The sequence below is a fragment of the Microtus pennsylvanicus genome, chromosome 3 (genome assembly GCF_037038515.1).
Source record: "Microtus pennsylvanicus isolate mMicPen1 chromosome 3, mMicPen1.hap1, whole genome shotgun sequence".
Classification (NCBI taxonomy): Eukaryota; Metazoa; Chordata; class Mammalia; order Rodentia; family Cricetidae; genus Microtus; species Microtus pennsylvanicus.
This window is the reverse complement of record NC_134581.1, coordinates 21,117,551-21,140,339: the sequence shown is the minus strand read 5'-3', so window position 1 is coordinate 21,140,339 and position 22,789 is coordinate 21,117,551. Positions and strand designations below refer to the sequence as shown.

Genomic DNA, 22,789 nt, shown 5'->3' with positions numbered 1-22,789 from the left:
TTGGCACAAACTAGACATGTGGGAAGAGGGAAGAGTGCCTCCATCAGATTGGCATGTCTGTGAGGCACTTTCTTATTAGTGACTGTGGTAGGAGCTGCCATCCTTCGGCAGATGTGTCCGGGCTGTGTAAGAAAAGCACTTGAGTAAGTCGAGGAAGCAAACCAGAAGACAGCATTCCTCCATTGTCTCTGCTTCATTTCCTGCCTGCGTTTCTGTTTTGTTTGAACTCCTGTCCTGGCTTCCCTTGGTGACAGACTATAAGCTGTAAACTGAATTGTCTCCCCAAGTTGGTTTTGGTCATAGTGTTTCAGCACAGCAACAAAATATTACTAACACACTATTCTTCAGAACTGAAGGAAAGAGAAAAATTTTCCTTGATAAACACAAACTAGAATTCTTGACCTCGTTGTAGTAATCTACATACTGATGAGAAAGATCAACATCCATGATGCAACAAGAAAGAACAAACTTCAGTGGACAAATGAGGATTAGGAGGACACCAGACACTACAAAACAAGATGACAGAAATGAACAGTAACTTTCACTAGTATCTCTGAATAGCAATAGTTTCAATTCTCTAATCAAAAGACACAGACTAGAACTAGGAAGCTGACTCAGTGGATAGGAGTGCTTACTGAGAAAGTGACAGTCCCTGAGTTCAAATCCCCAGGACCCACATAAAAACTTGACATGTTTGTGTGTGCCTGTAATTCCAGTGTTTGGAGGGAGAGACAATAGGATCCCAGGAGCTTGCTTGGCCAGCCACCCTAGCCAAAATGGCAAGGTTCGGGTTTACTAAGAAACCCTGTCTCAAAACATAAACTTGAAATTGGCAGAGGAAGATACACAATTTCTCCCTCTGGCTTCCACATGTGCTTATATGGGCACAAAAAGACATGTGTACATTCAACTCTATATAACCATCTCTCTGTATCTCTCTCCCTCACAGACTAGTTAATTGAATTAAAAAATAGGATCCATCTACTTGTTGCCTGCAAGAAACACACCTACTGGAAAACATAAACACTGCCTTAGAGGGAAAGAATAGATCATTCACTCTGACCAAGTATGCACCATTACAAGGATACAAGAATGATTCAACATATACAAACATAATGCATCATATTAACAGACAGAAGGACAGAAATCACATGACCCTCTTAATTGATGCAGAAAAGACTTTTGACATAATCCAATAGCCCTTCATTATAAAAGCCTTGAAAAAACTAACAGTAAAGAATAATATCTCAACATAATAAAGGACATATATAGCAAGCCTATAGTCAACATACTAAATAAGGAGAAGCCCAAACACTGCCACTAAAATGAAGAATGAGAGGTAAAGACATACATTTTCTCCATTGTTATTCAACAGTCTTTGGAGTTTTAGAGCAAAAAGCTAAAGGAAGAAAAGAGATACAAATAAAGGAAGAAGTCACATAATTCTTTCTTTGGACACAATGATCCCGTACATGAAACTCTACTCCCACCACCAGACAGCTTCCAGAACTGATGAACACCTTCAGAAAATATAAAGTCCACACACAAAACTCAGAAGCTTTTCAATAACCAATACCAGACACCCTGACAAAGAACTCAAAAGAGTAATCTCATTCACAACAGCTTTAAAATAAATTATTTAATTTATTAAATTAAATGCAGAATTAAGTAAATACACATATGCACACACATACATATGCCGTGGGATAACACAACTAAGAACCCAAGAATCAATCTCTTCAATGAAATCTAAACACCAAAGAAGGAAATGGAAGAAAACACCGAGAATGGAAAGGTCTGCCATACTCATGGACTGGCAGAAATATGGAAATGGCTATATATTGAAAACATCTCATAAAGAGAACTGAGGAATGCCAATGGAACTAAGTGGATAAGACGAAGAGAACAGAATAGATACAGAAGAAAGGATGCTAAGAAACTCCAAAGGCAGAGTGTGCTATATACTGTGTCTGTGGACGAAACCCTCAAACGTTAAGATGAGAGCAATGTTGAAGAGGATAACAATGAGCTGGAAATGGCCTCCCAGAGTCAGTGCAGTAACCTGGGCCAGAGGATAACTCCTGAGGTTCTGTGCTCATGGTTGGCAGTGTAGGTTGATGATAAGGATGTGAAGGGCTGGGAGAAAAGGTAGCAGTGGAGACGGCTGGAGGGGAAGCAGTATGTGTGTGGTATTTTGAGTCCAAGTTCTAAATCTATAAAAACATTAAAGTATAAAAGAACATTAAGCATGAGAGTTACAGTTCAAGACAGTAAAGTATACTGGCATCTGTGTGTGACAGATAACCCAGAACAGAAAATGTTTAAGTAGTCACACAGAGGTGCTGACTGGTGTTTCTCAAATAGGGTAAAGTGTAGATTCCTAGATCCCACTCCTACTCTGAATCAGACTCTCTGAAGTCGCAAAGCACCCTGGTGACAGTTACAAGGCACTGCAGAGCTCATACAGAGAGGGAACTCACTGCCTCCTGTCAGTAATCACGGAGTTACAGAGCAAATACAAAATCAGCAGAGGGAGGCGAACCCTTTGTAACTCCGGCCCCATTTAAATGGGAACTGAAACTAAACCACCTGACGTGCAGAGCACTCTCTGCAAGAAAAAGCCAAGAATTCCCCACATTTGCTAACACCTACTCAGTTAGGTGTGGGAACACGGTGATAACAGGATGCTGCTACTAACTGATGGTCACCATTCTCACAATGGGAGGTACTGAACTAGGATCTTCTCCAGGATACAGTCCCAAGCATGTTGGCTACCCCTGCTCCCTGTACCCTAAATGCCAATTTCATGCTCCATCATCTTAACAACAATAACAAAAAACAAGCAAAACTTCCACACATTTCCAAGGGCCCTGTAGGGTAGAACTACCCTCTTGAGAATTACTGATGGCCTAGAACCCCATCAGCCACAGGGGAGCAAGTGAGGATGGGTTGGCTGTACTGTGGATCACTCACCCACTACTGAGTAGCTCAGAGGCAGCCCCCGAGATGGCAGGAACTCGCTTCAGGAAACGGGTTCATAAGAAATAGCATTTTCCCACACAATGGCTGACGGTCACGACAGACTACTGCTGTGAACATACCTCTATTTTTCCAGTCAGCCTCTCAATCTCAGACCGATCCTCCCGCAGACTTTTGGTATTTCCTCTAAATTCTCTTAGTTGCTTTTTCTGCAGCTTTTCATAGCTTCTTTTCAGTCTGCCTAACTGTAAAAACAGTTATTTATTAACTTAAATTTTAAGAGCTAGTAAACTGTGGTGGTCAGACAAATTGGGATTATAAAGCAAAAGCAGTACTAAATTATCCTATTGAAAATAGATTGGAAGCATGCTAGAGTTTCAAAGCAAAATAAAAAAAAGAAAAAGAACACCTAAAACTTCTAGGGCTGGCATATAGCTCTGCTGGTGAATGCTGACCTAGTCAGCACTGGGTCTGGGCTGGATGCCCATAAACTGTGTGTGGTAGCAAATGTGGTAATCACACAGTTAAGTGGAGGCAGGAAAAAATCAGAAGATCAAGGTCATGAAGAATCTGAGGTCAGCCTGAGATACCTTACCTCAAAGTACATTCCTGCTTGCATGTGTATGTGTGAGAAATAAATGCTAGCAATGAAATTTCCAGGCCGAAAAAAGAAAACAAAAAGTCTGGTTTTACTACAATTGCAATGCATTCATAGACCCCCATGACCCACTCCACATAAAAGAGGAAGCAGTAACTGTTCCCCTTTAGGTCAGTGGGTCTCAAGACATACTCTTAAGGGCATTAATGCACAGTAAACAGACTTTGATTTCAACCAAAACAAAAGCAATTTCCCCCAAAGTTAAAAAGTAAATTAAATACTGAAATAAAATTTTCTTCACTTTAAAGATTTTATTCTTAATTTCTAATTATGTGTGTTCTAATTATGTCTCTACGTGGGTATGTACATGCAAGTACAGATGCCCACGGAAGCCAGAAGAGGGCGTCAGATCCCTCAAGCTGGAGTGCTGGGTGGTTGTGAGCTTCCTAATGTGGGTGCTGGGAACTGAACTGGGGTGCTCTGCAAGGGCACTACACTCAACTGTTAAGCTAGCTCTTGCCTCCCAATCTTCTTCCTTTAAAAAACAGCTTTTAAAAATATTTATTTCTTTATTTGTGGGAGGTGGGGTGTTGGGGAGGGGTTAGAGTGTGTACTCTATAGCCTACCAAGGGAGGTTCAAAGGACAGCTTGCAGGTCTCTACCCAATGAGTCATTGCGCAGCCCTTGCTTTTCTTAATCCCAAAATATTTTTAAGCCTTTTGTCTCTTTCAATATTTAAAAATCAGCTACTGAATTACCTTGCAAATTAAAATATTAAGTTTTCTGGTATCAAGATTTTAATATTATAGCTCTTTTTCCTTTAGGTGCTCATTCAAATGCTGGTTTAGGTAATTCAAGTGTATTAGGCAAGATTCTTTGTCGAGATTCAAGGTCAGAAAATATATTTCTACCACATTCTTCCCACAGGGTATTCTGTACAATATGTATTTCCTACCATATAAAGTAGTAACCAGTTCTCAACACCAGTCAAGGGTTACAGAGAAAGAACATCACATCACATCCCAGAACTAAAGCCTCACTTCCTCCTGCAGCTTCTTTAACTCCTGCTTATACTCCATGGCCATTTCTTGCTTGTTTTTTTCATGTTCTTCTATCTGCTGATGCAACATTCCAATCTAAAAGCAGAAAGGGGTAGTACAATTCAGTATTAGCATTGAAATAATATCCCTGCAATACAGAAAAAGAAACTAATCCTTGCACTTCTTTGCAAACTAACGTTCTCAATGTATCTACATGGTTAGCCTTAAAATACAAATAATTCTTTTACAAATTTAAAGTTAGTTCAAGACTCACACTCCTTGTCTGATTTTTTTCCCCAACTCTCTTTGTTAAAATAAATAATAAATTCTCATAAAAATAGCATGTTTAAATTTTTTGATATCCAAAAATATTTCAGTTTTAGAAACCTGTAAAACTTTCTACAAGTAAAGCACAGTTCAGTAACATCAGAGACAGACTGAAAGACAATGAGTAGCTACTACTTACTTCATAATTTCCCAGACTATCAGAGTAAGGAAGGAATCCTAACCCATTCTGCAGTGATTGGATACCAGTGACAACAATTTCATAGCTCATCTGGTCAGCTAGACTAGGACCCTCCAGTGCTCATTACAGATGTGTGCAGTCACACCTGCAGTGGACATGGTGCTGGGGATTGAACTCATGCTTGTGTGGCAAACAATTTACTGAGCCACAGTGCCAGCTTTTTCTGATTTCTTAAAATGGTTATTTAAATGACTGATTTTCAGCCTTCCTATTGTAACATATCTGGAGATATAGATAGGTAAAATTCTCTTTAGGTACCATGTGAGAAGCATGCTGTGTTGTTTTTTAGTTTATTTTGGTTCTGTGCTGAGGACTGATCTTAGGGCCTCTGAATAGACAAGCACACACTCTGCCTGTCCATTCATCTATTCCTACAAATACTGATCCACAGGGGACTGAACCCAGGCCTTTGCATGTGTAAGTACACACTCTGCCACTGTGCATTCATCCAACCCTACAAATGTGATCCACAGGGGACTGAACCCAGGCCTTTGCATGTGTAAGTACACACTCTGCCACTGTGCATTCATCCAACCCTACAAATGTGATCCACAGGGGACTGAACCCAGGCCTTTGCATGTGTAAGTACACACTCTGCCACTGTGCATTCATCCAACCCTACAAGTGTGACCCACAGGAAGGTCATTTTCATTATCAAAGTATATTCTAATTTTTACTGCGATTTCTTCATGATTTAAAGGTTTCTGGGAGGCTGAAGAGCTGGCTCAGCAATTAAGGGCACTGATTGCTCCTAGAGAGGACCATGATTCAGTTCCCATCATCCATATGGTAGCTCACAATCATCTGTAATCCCAGTCCCAGGGGATCCAACGCTCTCTTCTGACCTCCGTGGGTACCACGCATGTATGTGGTGAACATAAATAAAATAAACAAATCTAAAATAAGGGTCATTTAGAACTATATTGCTTTTCCAAGTACTTGAAAGGTTTTTTTAGAAGTATAGTGCTTAATTTCTAAGTACTTGAAAAGTTGTCTTTTATTGTGTTGTTTTAGCTTAAAAATACTTTGTTACAAAAACACACAATTTAATCTGCTGTAGCTGCCTGACAGCAATAAAATGCTTCAGTCACATTAAAAGAACATGTTTAAAATGAATTAGGTCAAGTTGATTTTGGTCAATCCTCTACCTTAACTGCCTTTCCATGTACTTGTTCCATCAATAGCAAGAGAGCTGTGTTAAGGCTTCTACAGTTTCCATGAATAAAATTTCTCCCTAAATCCTGTGTTTGCTTTGTACACTTTCAGATTCTTATTAACGGCTGACAGTTGGATTACTAGAGTTACCGAGTAGAAGTCAGAGGACCACCTGTGGGAATTAGTACTCTCCCTATCCTCTATGGGCACCAAGGATTGAACTCAGCTCTTTAGGCTTAGCAGCAAGCATCCTTACCTGCTGAGCCATCTTGCTAGCCCGTTACCTCCATTTCTTTTGAACATCATCTCATGGCACGATATTTCCAAATTCTTACTTTCAAATTTTGGTGTATATTTTTCAATTTTCCTTCCTCTAAATTTTTTGGATTTAACAAGCTTTCTTCCTAACCTCTGAAATAAATCACTTCCTATAGATTTTCAACCTATCTTCTTCTGACATACTCTTATGCCCTCTTCGACACTACTGCACCCTGCAACTCTCATTATAGTTCTATCTACTACTTTTCATTTCTATTATGACTTCTCTGAGTCACTCAGAACCTTACTTCTTAATTTCCAAATGCACAGATTTTTCAGAGCTATTTCTGCTATGTTAAGAGAGTTTATCTGTGATTTCAAGCCTTTGTTTATGGCAAAATTCACTCCAGAGCCCAGGATAGAGTCGACTTTGGTAATCATTTAGTTTGTGCTGGAAAGAAATGCACACTCTGCAGTTCCCTTGTGTCATGGTCTATAGTTATAAACTAGGTCAGGTTTGCTGATCACGCTGTTCAAATCTGTATCTTTATGAATGTCCTCCATCAGTTACTAAGAAAAATGTGTTAAAACTCCCAAGCATGACTGTGGCTTCATTATTCCTACTGACAGTCCTGGTACTTTTTGCATACATCTAAGAAAGGTTAAAACTATCTTACTGTATTATTTTGTCCTATTTTGAGTTTTCCTAAAAATGCAATTTGAGATGTGGACTTCTGAACAGGTAACTGGAGTGACCGTGGAAAGCACAGTGAGGTGACAGGAAGGAAGGGCCATACTGGGTCTATTCCTGGGCAGAAGACCACAGTAAGCAGCTAGAGCTGTGTTCCTGGGACCCTACTAAGGAAGCAAACAGATGTGTTTCAGAACTGTCTCTATGAGCAATGGGAGCCTGCTGACCTTACTCACCCTCACCCTGCTGAGGTTTGCCCTGGAAAAGTTACCTACCCCACAGCTGTAGATTTAGGGTGAGCAGCTTTCCGAGGTCCTGATAGGAGCAAGTGCAGTGGAGTGCTGGTGACACAGAAAGCCATATTTCATGGCTGAGAATGAAGTCAGAGGGAAGGAATGTGGTCCAGAATGAAACAGTGTCGGTGACAACTGCCATCCTGAGACTGACGCCCTGCAGATGGAGTACCGCTGTCCCCTTTAGTCAAGCTCTGCGATTCCACTTCAAGCACGCTTTTTCTAGCATGAACAGTTACATCATCTTTCTCTTCAAGTGTCTGGGTGGCAGCTATTTTTATTTTGCCATTTACTTTTAACCTTCATGTGCTTTTACAATCATTAAATAACCATGGTTCATTATTTTCACTTTGTTAGCTAATTTTTGTCTTTTAATTGAGTCAGTGCCTAACAGACTTACTTGGATTTAAATTATTGCCTTATGTGCTATGTATACTTAATAAGCCCTGCACCTTTTTTCCTTACTGCTTGCCCTCTTTGGACTGACTCTGTTCTCATCATTCTATGATCTCCTCCTACTAACCTGAACAATATTCTCACTTAGTATAAACTTTAAGGTTCCCTCAGCCTGACACAGGAATCACTGGCATAACAAGTCTAATGTCAGATGGTCACATTTCCAATTCCCTGGTGGTTATCCTGAGATTAAAAATGTAATTTAACCCCATTCATCACCAGTTTGACTTCACTATGCACAATACTGAATGTATGATAAGCTGCTGCAGCTGACCACTATTTGCTTAGATTTTCTTCCTGGAGCTCTGGTCATCCATCTGAAGGGTGTTCTTTTCTAATTGTTTGTTTCATCCATTGTGTGCATGTGCGGATGTCAGTGGACAGCTTACAGAAGTCAGCAAGCACCTCACCACTGAGCTATAACCCCAACCCTCAGGGGTCACTTTAGATATCACTTATTTCTTTCAAGGTAGTCTCAGTCTTCACAGCAGTACTGGCATAGGGGTCCCCACTTTGTACATGATGGAGCAGGCTGAAGCTACTTGTCCAAAAACTTTCAGCTGAAAAACACTGAAAGAGAGCTTCAAACTCTCATTTGTTCCACTAGGTCAACTTGGAGTTAACAGTGGCAGACTCCATCAAAATCAACCTGATCTCAACTCTCTGAAGAGAAACAAATCATCTAGCAAAGCCCTACACTGTGCATGGTCTGTAAGCTGTTGGTGCTGGCCAAACACAGCAGCCCACCAGGAGATAAGGGCCTGCAATAGGTGAAATCAGTCACCCATGAAACTCAGGCTTAGTATAAATGACATTCACGCACAGTAAAACACTCCCACCGAAGATGCTGGGCACAGATGCACATCTGACCACAGGCTTCCCATCTCACCAGGCACCTGCCCTGGGACAACTTCCACCATGCGACTAACTGCTTCTTGGCCTGTACCTCTCAAATACAGAATACAAAAACTTAAAGCCCTGTTTCTAGTTGTTATATCATGTGAGATTACAAACACATTAGAAATAAGTGGGGCTTTTTGTGTGTATGTGAGTGTCTGTGTATGTGCGCACGCGCACGTGTCTGTTCTCATATGTGTGAGTGCACGCACAAAACCAGCTCGAGCATACCCTGTGAAGCTCCAAGGCTGACATCAGAGTCTTCCTCTACTGCCTTCTACTTTACCACTGAAGCAGGGTCTCTCAGTTGAACCCAGAGTTTGCCATAGAGCTTAGTCTCGCTAGCCAGACCCCATCTCTGCCTTTCAAGAGATGCCCACCTGGGATTTAAGTGAGTTCAAGGGATCTACACTCTGGCTCTCAAGCTTGGAGAGCAAGCACTTTATCCACCAAACCATTACCCTAGCCCTAGAAAAAAAGTATGTTAATGAAATAAGATTCGCAGACTCTATGGAATAGAGTCCCATTACTGGTGTTTCACAGAAGTACATAACATCTAGAAACTTAATCAATTCCTAATAACTCAATCAAGGAAGCAGCAAGTCAACTAGACATCTGCAATTCTAAATTTCCTGAATATCCCATGCCAAACTTGAAATCCTAAAATCCTTTCCTGGGAACCTTTCATTCAATCCTCTATTATTATTATTATTATATGTATTTATTTATTTTATGTACAAGAATACTCTATCGGCATGTATGCCTCCACACCAGAAGGGGGCATCTATCTCACTCCAGATGGTTATGAGTCACCATGTGGTTGCTGGGAATTGAACTCAGGGCCTCTGAAAGAACAGCCAGTGCTCTTAACCTCTGAGCCATCTCTCCAGCCCTCAATCCTCTTTCTCGCTGAAGCAATTATGTAATAGTAATAATGCCCATGGTATGGAAACTAAGCCAGAAAAGTAAGTTCAAACTCAGCCTCAGAGTGGAATAATAGTCTCACAATTATAAAAGTGAGTTTCTTTTGTGGATTTTAACAAACGAAACAACCTAGACATCAATACATACAGTCGTTTTCTGAACCAGGAAACTGCTGTCACTTCAGTTACTGAGCATAACTGTTTCTGTCTTGCCCCAGGAGAAGTGAAGAAACCTCAGTAGTTCCCAGAAAAGCAGCATGGGTCTACTCAAATTGATTTGTTTGCTTGTCTGTTTATTCTTATATGTGTAAGTGTTTTGCCTTTATGAATCTGTACACCATATGCATGCCTAGAAGGTGTCAGATCTCCTGGGACTGGAATTACAGACAGCTGTTAGCTACCCTATGAGTGCTAGGAATTGAATCCGGGTCCTCTGAAAGACAGCTGGTCCTCTTAACCACTGACCCAGCAAGTTAAGTTGTTGGGGGAGGGAGGTTGTTGGTACTTTTTTTTAAATCCAATGTGACTGTCATTTGGTGTGCTTTTTCATCACCTTCCCAATCTTTGCATAAATTGTATTCTTAAAAGATCTAACTAAACTTTAGGATAAACTCTAGACTAGCAAATAAACCATTTACAAAATTCTAAATTTGATACAGCTGTTATTACTAAAGTGGTATTTGACTCTAAGTGCAAAAGGCCAACCACTAGGAGATAATGTTTTAATTATTTGAAAACTTCCTACATGTACACAACATCATCACCCAAATCACAATGTCGTATTGCCAGTCCTGGCAGTACACTAGGCAGAGCAGTCAGCTGTATTAACCTTGATGAGGGCAAATCCCATGTAGGCAAAGCTGGCAAAATAATAATGAGGTTTGGGGTTAGCATCTACCTACAGCTCTTCATTCCCAGACTAATGTGTATAGAAACTTAGAGACAATGCTTCCACCTGCAATACTTCCTGCTTCCCTTCCAGTATTCAGTGTTCTTCTAGTGTACCAGCTGAATTAGGAGAAATAATCAGGGAATATTCTTAAACTTCCCCCAACACTATCAGTATTAGTGAGTGATGGGACTGCAAATTTATTTTATTTTCCTTCTTCTCCCTTAGTTTTTTTACTTTTGTCTGGCTTTTCAAGACAAGGTTTCTCCATGTGCCCCGGCTGGCCTCGAACTCACTTTGTAGATCAGGGTGGCCCTGAACACAGAGATCTGTCTGCCTCTGCCTCCGAGTACTAGAATTAAATGTGTGTGCCACCACCATCTGGTGGGTCTCCCTTAGTTTTAAACAAAGGTCCTTCTGAAATAGATTTCCTAAGCTTAGCTTACAGTGCGGGAGATCCTGGCCAGGACTGTGCACATGCTAGACTCCACCACTGAGCTTCTTCTCCAGCCCTGATTTGTTAACTTAACAAAAGAGGCAAATTATTAAATGTAAGGACTCAATTCTTGTTTTTGTTTTGTATTTTTGGGGGGTTGGGAGATAATGCTGGGAACTGAACCTAGGACTTCAAGCATACTAAGTAAGCACTCTATGGTTAAACCATATCCCCAGTACTTCTTAACTTTGTTTTTTATCTAAATTTGAAAGACAAAACCAGCTCCTATTAAACTTGGTGACATTAATACAGACATGTAATTTGATAAAAGTTATGCAAAGGTTACGTGGCCCTGTCTTCCACTTTCTTCATGTGCTAAGGTTACAGAGGCACAGCCCCATGCTCATCTTTATCAATGGGCCCTTAGGCTTGCACAGTGAGCACTAAGGCAGTCATAGCCCCAGCTCCTCTGACATTTTCTTACATAAACAATGTATTATATGTCTGCAAAGTAAAATGTCCTTAAAGTAAATATTAATATTATTACACTTTAACAATAAATTTTCAACTAAAATAAACCATAAATATTGGAAAAACACCAAAAAAGAAAAAGCAAAGAAGAAACTAATTTGGTAAACAAATGCTTTTTTTTTTTTAACAAATACTTAAAAAACATGTTCAGTACAAAATGTCAAACTATCAACAGAATGAACCAAGAGTACTGGGGTGTGGGTTGCTCCAACCGTGTTATATTCGGGCCTGAACATGGGCATGCAGAACCCTGGATAACCGAGAACCAGAGGTGGAAGCCAGAAGAGTGGCGCAGCCAGTCTACCTCCTTGTGCTTCATGTCCAGCTGACTTCTCAGCGTCTTCAGCTCCCGATCGCGGATGTCCAAACAAGTCTCCAGCGCGTGCGTCTGCCCCTCCCATTCAGATTTCTTATGTGCCACCATTATGTCGATCTGTTTCATGAGCTCCTGCAGTTCTGCTTCACAGGATGTCAAAAATCCCCTATAGACACCAACAGACCAACACCACTTATGCCCACGTGGATTCTCATCTTTCACAGATAAAACTATCACAGCCGAAGCCCAGCTGAAGGAGTAAAACATCGCAGACGCACAGCCCAGGATGCCTGTGCCCTTGCTCTTATGCTGTCATCTCCTACACTCAGTCGGCTGCTTACTCTATAGACCATTTTGCTCTCCTCCAGTGTGTAACCTAAAGCTAAAGCCACTTAAAACACAGATGGATGTTTTACATCTGGCTTTCCAAGTCAGATTTTCACTACTACTAACCACATTGCTGGAATATTTTAGAACGCTCTTGAGAGAATCCAGGCAAGCTTATGTCGCGTCTCTTTCAGCCCAAATGAATGGCCATGGCAGCAAACGGGCTACTGTGTAGGGAAAAGATACTTAAAAAACCAGCCAACAAACAAAAAGCTGTTTCAAAAAATTCATCCTTGAGCAACATCTATTGCAATTATTTCTTCCAACTGTTACTAGGAACACATTGTGGCCTACCTCACTGCTCTCCACCTACCGATGCCCTCTGAACCGTAGGAGAAGCAAGAGTCCATGCACCTGGTACTGTTAGGCTGAGATATAGGGAGGGATGCCATCCACAAATGTACAGTGGCTCAACTTAGCATCTGCTTAACAGAACCAGATAAGCTTTTAAATTGCACCAAGAAGCTCCCAGTCAAAGGCAAACTTACCCGCTATGCCCTCGATTTTGTATTCCTTCCAACAAGGCCTCCATCGCTAAATCCCCTTTGTTCTGGCAACTGGGGAAAAAAAAAAAAGGAAAGGTGAAGAGAGTGAGAAAAAAGTCACTATTCTGAATCCCAACATTTGATCTAAAGTGAATGAAAGCAGTCACAGTACGAAGCAGAGCAGGGTAAAATGACTGTAGAAGCAAGGAATCTCACTCAAGAAATGCTAGCACAGCCGGGTGGTGGTGGCGCACGCCTTTAATCCCAGCACTTGGGAGGCAGAGGCAGGTGGATCTCTGTGAGTTCGAGACCAGCCTAGTCTACAAGAGCTAGTTCCAGGACAGGCTCCAAAATCACAGAAAAACCCTGTCTCGAAGGAAAAAAAAAATGCTTAGCACCAAATACATTCTAAAAGAAAAAAAAATCCTAATTGCTTCTGACATTATCCTGCAAATCAATGAAACACCTAATTATTCTAGGCCTTTTCATTCATTGTTGAATTTAACTTAATTTTTGAGACAGGGTCTCACTACGCATCCCTGGCTGGCCTGGTATCAGTTTTGTTGTGTAGAACATACTGGCCTTGAACTCAGAGAAGCCCACCTGCCTCCGCCTCCTGAGTAGTAACACCACGCTTGGCTTCCTGTTTTTGTTGTCAGATTGATTTTATTTATTTTTATTTATTTATTTTTTAACTGTGTGCTTCCGCATGGGTGTGTACAGATATGTTCAGGTACCACAGAGGCCAGAGGCATCGGAGCCACCAGATCTGGGAGCTGGGAACAAACTCTGGTCATCCTCAAGAACAGTAAGTACATGCTCTTAACTGCTGAGCCATCCCTCTAGCCCCTCTAGGCCTAATCCTTAAAGAACATAAGGGCAGAAAGCATTTTCTCTCAAGGGACTTTTACAAACCTCTTTACAAAATGAGAGGAAAAATAGTTTTTCACTCACATAACACAGGGGTTTTTGTTTGCTTTTCAATCATAGGTTTCTTGATTTTTAAAACTAGAGCCATTATACAGAAGCTAAACTCCCTTCATTATACAGAGGCTAAACTCCCTGGTCATGGGTTGGAGGGTTCAGTAAGTCACTCCTGCTCTTGAGGAAGACCTGGGCTCAGTTCTCAGAACCTACATGGCTATTCACAATTGTAGCTCCAGTTCCAGGAGTCCCAACACCCTCTTCTGGCCTCTGCAGGCACCAGGTATGCACGTGATAAACATACATGCAGGGAAAACACCCATACTTATAAAACAAAATAAGGAAGTCTGTGAGTTTGAGGCCAGCATGGTCTACACGAGCTAGTTCCAGGATAGTCAGGGCTGTTATACCAAGAAACCCTATCTCAACGCCCCTCCCCCCAAAAAAATTAAGCTCCCAGGTCAGCAACAGACCCTACTGACTCTAAGAGAAAACTTCCTGCATCATACTCTGTCCCCTAGAACCTAAGGACAAAGTCAACAGCACTGCATGGTGCCTTGTCTTTGACACACTCCCCCACTATTCACCCCAAATTACACAGAATTTGCATGTTCTTCCTTTTTTCTAGACCACCGGTCTCTCAAGGACAGAAAACCGATGAGACTCATTTCTGCAGTGGAGAGCTGAGCTGTGTCCCAACATAGCACCATTGCATGCCTTTGGTGACCCCCATCTCCCCTTCCTCGTTATGCAAACTGCTACAACTGAAGGACAAAGAGGGGAGATAGAAAAGAGAAAGTCATACAAAAGAAAAAGACCCTTAAATTCAGAAGTATCGTGAGTTGTGTGTTAAGTTTCTCTTCATAAATCCTCAAAACATTCCTTGGCCAACCACCTTTCATGCCTTAAAAAGTGCCCTATTGGCAGAAAGAAAGCTTAATGGTTAAGAACACTTGTTATTGCAGAGGACCCAGGTTTGATTCCCTGTTGGGGGCTGCAGACTCCTGGCCCCTTGACTTTCTTTGCCTGCCTCAGACCCTTTGCTGACGGAGTGAAACAACTTATTTTCCTGTGCGTGCAGCTGCTCTGAGCACAAGACCCTCGTGAGTTCCTGGTGGCAGGAGAGTGGATTCTGATGGGTTTTACAGCTGAAAATCCCAAGAGCGGGGGCGTGGCTATCAGTTAAGGATCCCTGGAACACAATAAAGTTGGCATTCTTGTTTCAAGGATGACCGTGTCCCTATATCTGTGTGTGTGTGTGTGTGTGTGTGTGTGTGTGTGTGTGTGTATTTTTAAATCTCCAGCTAGTTCCCGGCTCGCGTACCGTCCCCAGCACCCACATGGCAACTCATAACTATTCATAACTTTATTTCCAGAGGATCGCCAGGCACGTGTATGGTGCACAGATAAACATGCAAGCAAAACACTCATACACATAAAATTTAACTGGCTTCTTTCCTTAAGCTTTCAAAGTCTCAACCATGAATTAGCTAAAGGTTAGGGTGTAGAGATTCAGTCCCTCTATCCTAATGCTTTTCAAAAAACTGTATTTCTCTGAGAAGTAGATTGCTTCAGTCTACAAATTCAGTATTATACAAACTGCTTTCTAGATAGCAATAAAAGGCATGCTCCTTTCCAAGGAATACCCCAGCGTGGGACTGAAAAAGAAACAGAAATGTTCACCACCCCAGGCAATGAATGTAGGGATGGAGGACACACAAGACTCCAGAGACAGACGAGGATGAGAAGGGGAAAAAGCACAAGTGTGCTGGATCTGCACCTGTTTCTACACTGTGCACTCTTCCTGCATGGTGTGGGCTCTTTCCTCCAGCTAGTATTCTGATAGATTTCACCATGACCCAAAATAAACCCTAAAGGAGAGGAATCCACTTTCTCCCAAACCAGTCAAATTACAAATTACACCCAGGCCCGCCTTTGCTCTGCTTCAGAACTGGGGGGCAGAAGAGCCCACTCAACACTAAGTAGAGGCCCATAAAGCAGTTTTGCTCTGCCACACACCAGCTATGAGTTGTCGGGCTTCAGTTGTTCGTATGAACAGCAACTGCCAAAGTCTTTATTTCATCTTTAAAGTTATTTCTCAAAATTACTCCTACTAAAATTATACCTCTCTAGGTCATGTTATTCTTAGTGATCTACTCAATAATACATAATTTGTTGGCATTTGTGTATGACAGTATTTAATAACAATGTGTATAAAAGATGTTAAACTTTAGTGACTGTTTATCTTATCTGCCTGCCTCTTACACTTTCTATCTTCTGTACACCCATAAAAGACATAAAATATGGTTCAGTGATTAAGAGCACTTCCAGAGGACCCAGGTTCAATTCCCAGCACCCACAGGGCAGCTCACAACTGTCTATACTCCAGTTCCAGGGGACCCGACATCCATGACAAAACACCAATGCACATAAAAGTATGTGTGTGTATAATGCATGTTATATATATATATATATATACACATATGTATAATATAATGTATGTACGTCTATGTGTGTACATATACACAGGTGCTATCACTTTGAGGAAACAGGCTTAGAGGGCACGATGACTTCACTACAGAAAGCTACAAGTTATATTGAAGCTCAAACCCAAGCAGTGTGACGCTCCAGTCCGAGCCATGTGCCACCTTTTATTTCACTCTGCCTTCTTATGCTTAACAAGATCTTCTCGGTGGGAAACAGACTAAAATTGAAGTATATGACCTTGTGGCCACTAGGTGGCAGCAGCACTGTGATAAAGCTATTAAGGGATCAGGAGAGCCACCCGCTCAAAATGAAATCCTGAGACAAAGGCATTCTTGTTTAAAACAGGCACAGAGGACCGGCAACGCGCCCTGGAAAAACGCCTGCCAATGTGAGGTGTGCTTCTTTGGCAACACCCTCTGCACCAGTCTCCATTCTCCAGGATCAGATAAACTGCGAGGACTTGGACTTCCTGCGGATTTGGTTGTCTTGCGTTTCTCACAGCCACAACACTGATTCTGTCCCTAACCAACATGGCCTTTGTTCACCTCAGACAAGTCACTTGTTTCCTCTTTGATGGAGCCATGTGACACAAGACTGTGTAGCAGAGTATTCTGTGTCCCTAATCAATACAGATTTAAGTAAAAATTGTTTGATGATCTGCCACTCCTTACCACCGACGCCGAATGCTAACGCGGCCTCCGCAGCCAGCTAACAGGCAGAACTCAGTATTCTCAATAGCCTTTGGGCTGAAGCCTGAAGGACCAAGTTCTCAGCACAAATGAGATTTGTTTGCCCCAGAGGGAGAGGAACAGAGGGTAGGGAATAAGAGACAAGGACAGGAGACAAAGGATGAGGGAGAAGGGGAAGGATCAAGGGAGAGGGGCAGGGATGGGTATTTGTTCCAGAGGACAAAGGACTGCCTCTGGATAGAGAGGAGGCAGATGGTGGAGCAAAGGCAAACGGTGGTCTATAAAATAAAAGGGAAAATCCCTGTGTTAAGATGAGGTGCTTTCTTTAAGTTGGGCATATTAAATAGGTGAGCCACAGGGGGCTTTTGATTGCTGGACTTCAATACTGATAGCTGGATCTTGGTAGTCAGTCTCAGAAGTGACCAATAAGGGAATGGAATTTGCTGTCTTTAGGAATGTAATCTAAGTGTTTTTAGCAAGGCAGAGAGAATGAGAAAGAAGGCAAGACCTGCCATATACTCAATCCTGCTCACTGGAAAAATATCAACTGAGATGTATAAAGGGCATTCCCAGCAGCATTATTCATAAAGTAGGAACTCACTTAATATTCATTCACTGAGGGAATACTAAGAAGCTATAAAAAGAGGTAACAATCACAATACTTCTATGGAGGATCTGTTACAAGGTAAAAAGAGTAAGACACTGGAGAGTAAAAGAAATGTGTAATGTAGAATATTATTTTAAGATGTGTTACATTTGTTTATGCTGTGGAATATTTGTTTAATGATGCAAAAATGTGTTGCATTCTTTTTTTGTTTTGTTTTTTGAAGACAAGGTTTCTCTGTGTAGCTCTGAAGCCTGTCCTGGCATGCACTCAGTAGAACAGACTGTCCTCCAACTCACATAGATCTGCCTGCCTCTGCCTCCCAAGTGCTGGGATTAAAGGCGTAAATCACCACCGCCTGGCTTAAGTTACATTCTTTTATGTTGCATTTGTTTAACTCTGTGAAGCTGTGTTACTTTTCCTGTCTAAAACACCTGATTGGTCTCATAAAGAGCTGAATGGCCAATAGCGAGGCAGGAGAAAGGATAGGCAGGGCTTGCAGGCAGAATAAATATGAGAAAAAAAAGCAAGGAGGAGGAGCAAGAGAAAAAGGAGAGGAGGATGCTAGGGGCCTGATAGTCAGCTACACAGCCAGCCATGGAGAAAGAATGGAAGTTAGATTACAGAAGAAAAGGAAAAAGTCCAGTGGTAAAAGGAAGACAGGATAGTTTAAGTTAAGAAAAGCTGGCTAGAAATAATCCAAGTTGGGGCTGGAGAGATGGCTCAGTGGTTAAGAGCATTGCCTGCTCTTCCAAAGGTCCTAAGTTCAATTCCCAGCACCACATGGTGGCTCACAACCATCTGTAATGAGGTCTGGTGCCCTCTTCTGGCCTGCAGGCATACACACAGACAGAATACTGTATACATAATAAATAAATAAATAAATAATTGTTAAAGAAAGAAACAATCAATCCAAGTTAAGGTCAGGCATTCATAAGTAATAATAAGCGCCTATGTGTGTTTATTAGGGAGTTGGGTGGCAGGCCTCAAAAGAGTAAAGAGTACAAGTGTGTTTGCCGTTGGGTACTTATTTACTGAGAACAAACTGTGAAACACTGTACCTGTAAGGAGAGAAATAATCACGGTGGAGGAGATGGGGCTAAAACTAACCTGCTACAGGTAAGCCTGGATTTACGTTGTTTTATAGGGACTATGATGGTGTTTTAGAACTAACACATAAAAAGGAAAAGAAGCAGTACTGAGCTGGACATGGTGGCTCACACCTGTAATCCTAGCACTTGGGAAGTGGAGGCAGGAAGACCATAAATTCAAGATCATCCTTGGCTACAGAGCAAGTTCAAGGTCAGCCTGGACTACATAAAACCCAGGTAAAGCAAAACTAGAAGGAGGAAGTTTTCAAAACTATGGGTCTTGAAGGGTTGCCACTGGCCAAAAACAAAATAATTTGGGGTATCAAAAAATTTGCAATATGTTCAAACAAGTTAAACACATTAAAGTCTATTGGTTTGTTTTTAAAGGTAAAGCCCTCAGGTTGCCTCAGGAGATTGCTAGGCACAGACTTAAACATAAATCTATGTTATCTGTTAGTTTTAAAGGTAAAGCCTTCAGGTTACCTTTGAAGGTTGCTAGGCCACCAATTCATTGATGTAGTCTGAAAAGAAAGGAACAGAGTTAAGCATTTCTCTTGCCGTTCCTATCCCAGTTATATTTCAGGGTAGTCAGATAGTTGTGGAAGGCAGGTTCTTCAGCAGAGCGCCAGATAAGCAAGCACTAAGAAATGACACAACTAGAAGGCACCACTCTGTGGCTGTCGTGCAGTAACAGACCCAGGCACAGCTAGTCATGAAAGATCTCCCTATCAGGGTTCCCTTCCCTATGTGAAGTCCAAGGACCACCACCCACCTCCATCCAGGTCTAGTAAGCTGAGCATCCAAACTGCCTAGGCTCCAACAAAGCCAGTACGTGCAGTAGGATCAGAAACCCAGTGCCATTGTTCTTGGGTTCTCAATAGTCCTCATTGTCCGCTATGTTCAGCGAGTCCGGTTTTAACCCATGCTTTTTCAGACCCAGGCCAGCTGGCCTTGGTGAGTTCCCGATAGAACATCCCCATTGGCTCAGTGTGTGGGTGCACCCCTCGCGGTCCTGAGTTCCTTGCTCGTGCTCTCTCTCCTTCCTCTCCTGATTTGGACCTTGAGATTTCTGTCTGGTGCTCCAATGTGGGTCTCTGTCTCTGTCTCCTTTCATCGCCTGATGAAGGTTAATATTCAGGAGGATGCCTATATGTTTTTCTTTGGGTTCTCCTTCTTATTTAGCTTCTCTAGGATCACCAATGGGAGGGGGACTTGATTGGGGGAGGGAGAGGGAAATGGGAGGCGGTGGCGGGAGACAGAAATCTTTAATAATTAAATAAATAAATAGAAAATTTGTATGCAGAGCTGGAGAGATGGCTCAGTGGTTAAGAGCACTGCCTGCTCTTCTAAAGATCCTGAGTTCAATTCCCAGCAACCACATGGTGGCTCACAACCATATGTAATGAGATCTGGTGCCCTCTTCTGGCCTGCAGGCATACACTCAGAATATTGTATACATAATAAATAAATAAATATTTTAAAAAATAAAAATAAAAAAATAAATTTCAAAAGAGAGAGAAAAAAAAGATCTCCCTATTCATTGGAAGACTCTTGAGCAACTTCATGGTGGGTCAACTGAGCTGACAGCACAGGAACCAGTGCACAGCTCGACCGTAACATCCCAAATGGGAGGACTCATATTACATGTCTCCCTAGTAATGAATGCAACAGATAATTTTCCTAATATAAAACCTATACCTAAGCCAGGCGGTGGTGGCACACGCCTTTAATCCCAGCACTTGGGAGGCAGAGGCAGGCGGATCTTTGTGAGTTCGAGACCAGCCTGGTCTACAAGAGCTAGTTCCAGGACAGGCTCCAAAACCACAGAGAAACCCTGTCTCGAAAAACCAAAAAAAAAAAAAAAAAAACAAAAACCAAAATAAAAACCTATACCTATGGCATTTTTCTTGTATCTCTCATCCAAAAAAGCAAGGCTGAATCTAACATTTTGACCACTGTATTTCAACAGAATTTTCTGTAATTATGGAAACATTTGTATCTGTATTACTCAAACAGTAGCCACTAGGCAACCTATGACTGCTGGATTAATGCAGCTAATGCAACTGGGGAACCACTTTTATTTCATTTAAAACAGCATGGCTATCTGAAGACTACCACATGATGACTGGACAGTGTAATTCAAGACTTAGTGAGTGGAGGAGAGGTTACAGAGGAAGGAGAGGCACATTCAAATATACATACAAACAGCTAAATTTTAAATAAAGAGAAAAGGGAGATAAGAAACTGTTGTTGGTTAGAGGAGATAAACGCCTAGCAACCAGGTACAGCAGACAGTTCTCTGCAGAATTTTGGTCCAAACAAGGTATTGCAAGCACATATGGAGTAGCAGGAGAAACCTGATCCCTCTGGACACTGACGTTGTGTATTTTGCACAAATTTGTACTGATATAAAAATAGTACTGTGGTTTTGTAAAAGTAAATCTAGCCCTTGGCATGGGAAGCACCTTCACTATGACAGCCAGGGGGTGGGGAGCATCTTCGCTATGACAATGTGGATAAATGCTGTCACCGTCAGCTCCTTCCTACACAGTACTTGAGGGCAGAAAGGCTAAGTAACAGTAACAGTCCTCTACAGCTCCACTGGAGGAAGCAGCATTGGCATAACTAACAATATCTGTATTGTTGTTAAAACTTCAGTGTACACACATCTTAAATGGCTGTGTGTCTGAGTTTGTAAATCTCTGACCCATTTTAGTTTCACAGTCTCCTTTACTATACCGATCACTAAAAGACAAGGTACATGGGACAAAAATTAACCTAAAGATGGTGTTACATTCCATATAAGAAATTTTGTTTTAGCATACATTAAGCTACAGACTTTAAGAGTAAGTGTAGCCGGACGTGTTAGCGCACGCCTTTAATCCCAAGCACTGGGAAGCAGCGACAGAGGATCTCTGTGAGTTCAAGGTTCTGGTCTACAAAGCAGGTTCAGGACAGCTAGGGCTATTATACAGAGAAACTTTGTCTCAAAAAAACGAAGTTAAAAAAAAAAGAGCAAGTATAAATAGCTAAAGATAATTTATATTCATTGACCCTTGCTTACATACAAAATATAAATACAAAATTAAAACTAAATGGAGGTATTTGAGAAACTGAGCACCTACCCTGTTTTACTAAATAAATTTTAAAATTTATTAATTTAAAATAAATTAAGACCTCAAGAGAACTTAGAAAGTCAAGCGAGGTGATGCAGATCCTTAACCCAGGAGGCAGAGGCCAGCCTGCCTTATACGAACTGAGTTCCTAGCCAGCCAGATTTTTTGTTGTTCCTGTTTTTCTGAGCCAGGGTTTCTCTGTGTAACATGTAACAGCTCCGGCTGTCCTGGAACTCGCTTTATAGATAAGGTTGGCCTCGAACTCACAGAGACCTACCTGCCTCTGCAACTGAGTGCTGGGATTAAAGATGTGTACAGTTCAGGCTTCATAATAAAACCCTGTCTTAGAGGGAGAGCAGGCGCTGGAGGTGAAGGTGTACTTTGGACAAGTAAGTATACAGTCCACACTGCAGACAACGCTCTGACTCCACGGTTTTGTAAAGGACAAAAGCCCTATTTGTAATCCAGACTACTGTCAAGTGTCGCCGTGATTACAGCCTTATGGAACTGCCCTTTCAAAGCTTTCATTTCACTCTCCCAATATTGTTTCCGATGCTTGACTTGAAGGCAGGAGGCCATCTGCAATTCCCCTGCATCAGGGGTCCCGCCATACTTCCCCACCTCTCCTACTACTAACATTACCAGTCCGCTCCGCCCACCCCCCCCCCCAACACACACACACTCCTTCACTACTGCCTCCCCCGGGGGGCAGGTCCTACGCCTGCGGCGACAGCCGCCCGCAGAGGCCGCAGCACCTGGCCGGTCAGCACGGAGCTGCAAAAGGAGGAGTCGGAGCAACCCAGGGGTCCTGCGCCCGGGCGGCCGCGGGTGGACGGCAGCGGGCCTGGCTGCAGGCGGCGGCCGGCGACGGGCAGCGGCCGCGGGCCATGCGGCCTGGAGGTTGGCGGCACCACGGTGGCCAGGGCCGCGTCCGCACCACAACCAGCCGCGGCTCGCCCGGCTGTGGGGCACGCAGGCGGTTACAGAGCGCGCCCCCGCCGGGCCGGCGCGCCGTTCC

The 22,789-nt window shown here is 42.3% G+C and overlaps 1 protein-coding gene across 9 annotated transcripts in view; it reads right to left on the bottom strand.

Moving 5' to 3' along the window:
• Cep63 (centrosomal protein 63) overlaps positions 1–22,789 on the bottom strand; it is a 79,388-nt gene that overhangs the window by 56,396 nt on the left and 203 nt on the right. For 3 of the 9 annotated variants that reach the window (XM_075964856.1, XM_075964855.1, XM_075964853.1), the window contains exons 1-6: positions 22,527–22,656; positions 19,139–19,176; positions 12,864–12,932; positions 11,977–12,154; positions 4,618–4,713; positions 3,102–3,224 (exon numbers count right to left, since the gene is read on the bottom strand). In XM_075964856.1, the coding sequence (XP_075820971.1) occupies positions 3,102–3,224; positions 4,618–4,713; positions 11,977–12,154; positions 12,864–12,932; positions 19,139–19,167 (495 nt within the window). In that variant the 5' untranslated portion in view covers positions 19,168–19,176; positions 22,527–22,656. Of the gene's footprint in view, positions 1–3,101; positions 3,225–4,617; positions 4,714–11,976; positions 12,155–12,863; positions 12,933–19,138; positions 19,177–22,526; positions 22,744–22,789 lie in introns of those variants that run through there. The other 6 variants (XM_075964849.1, XM_075964859.1, XM_075964850.1 and 3 more) reach the window with 4 other exon arrangements.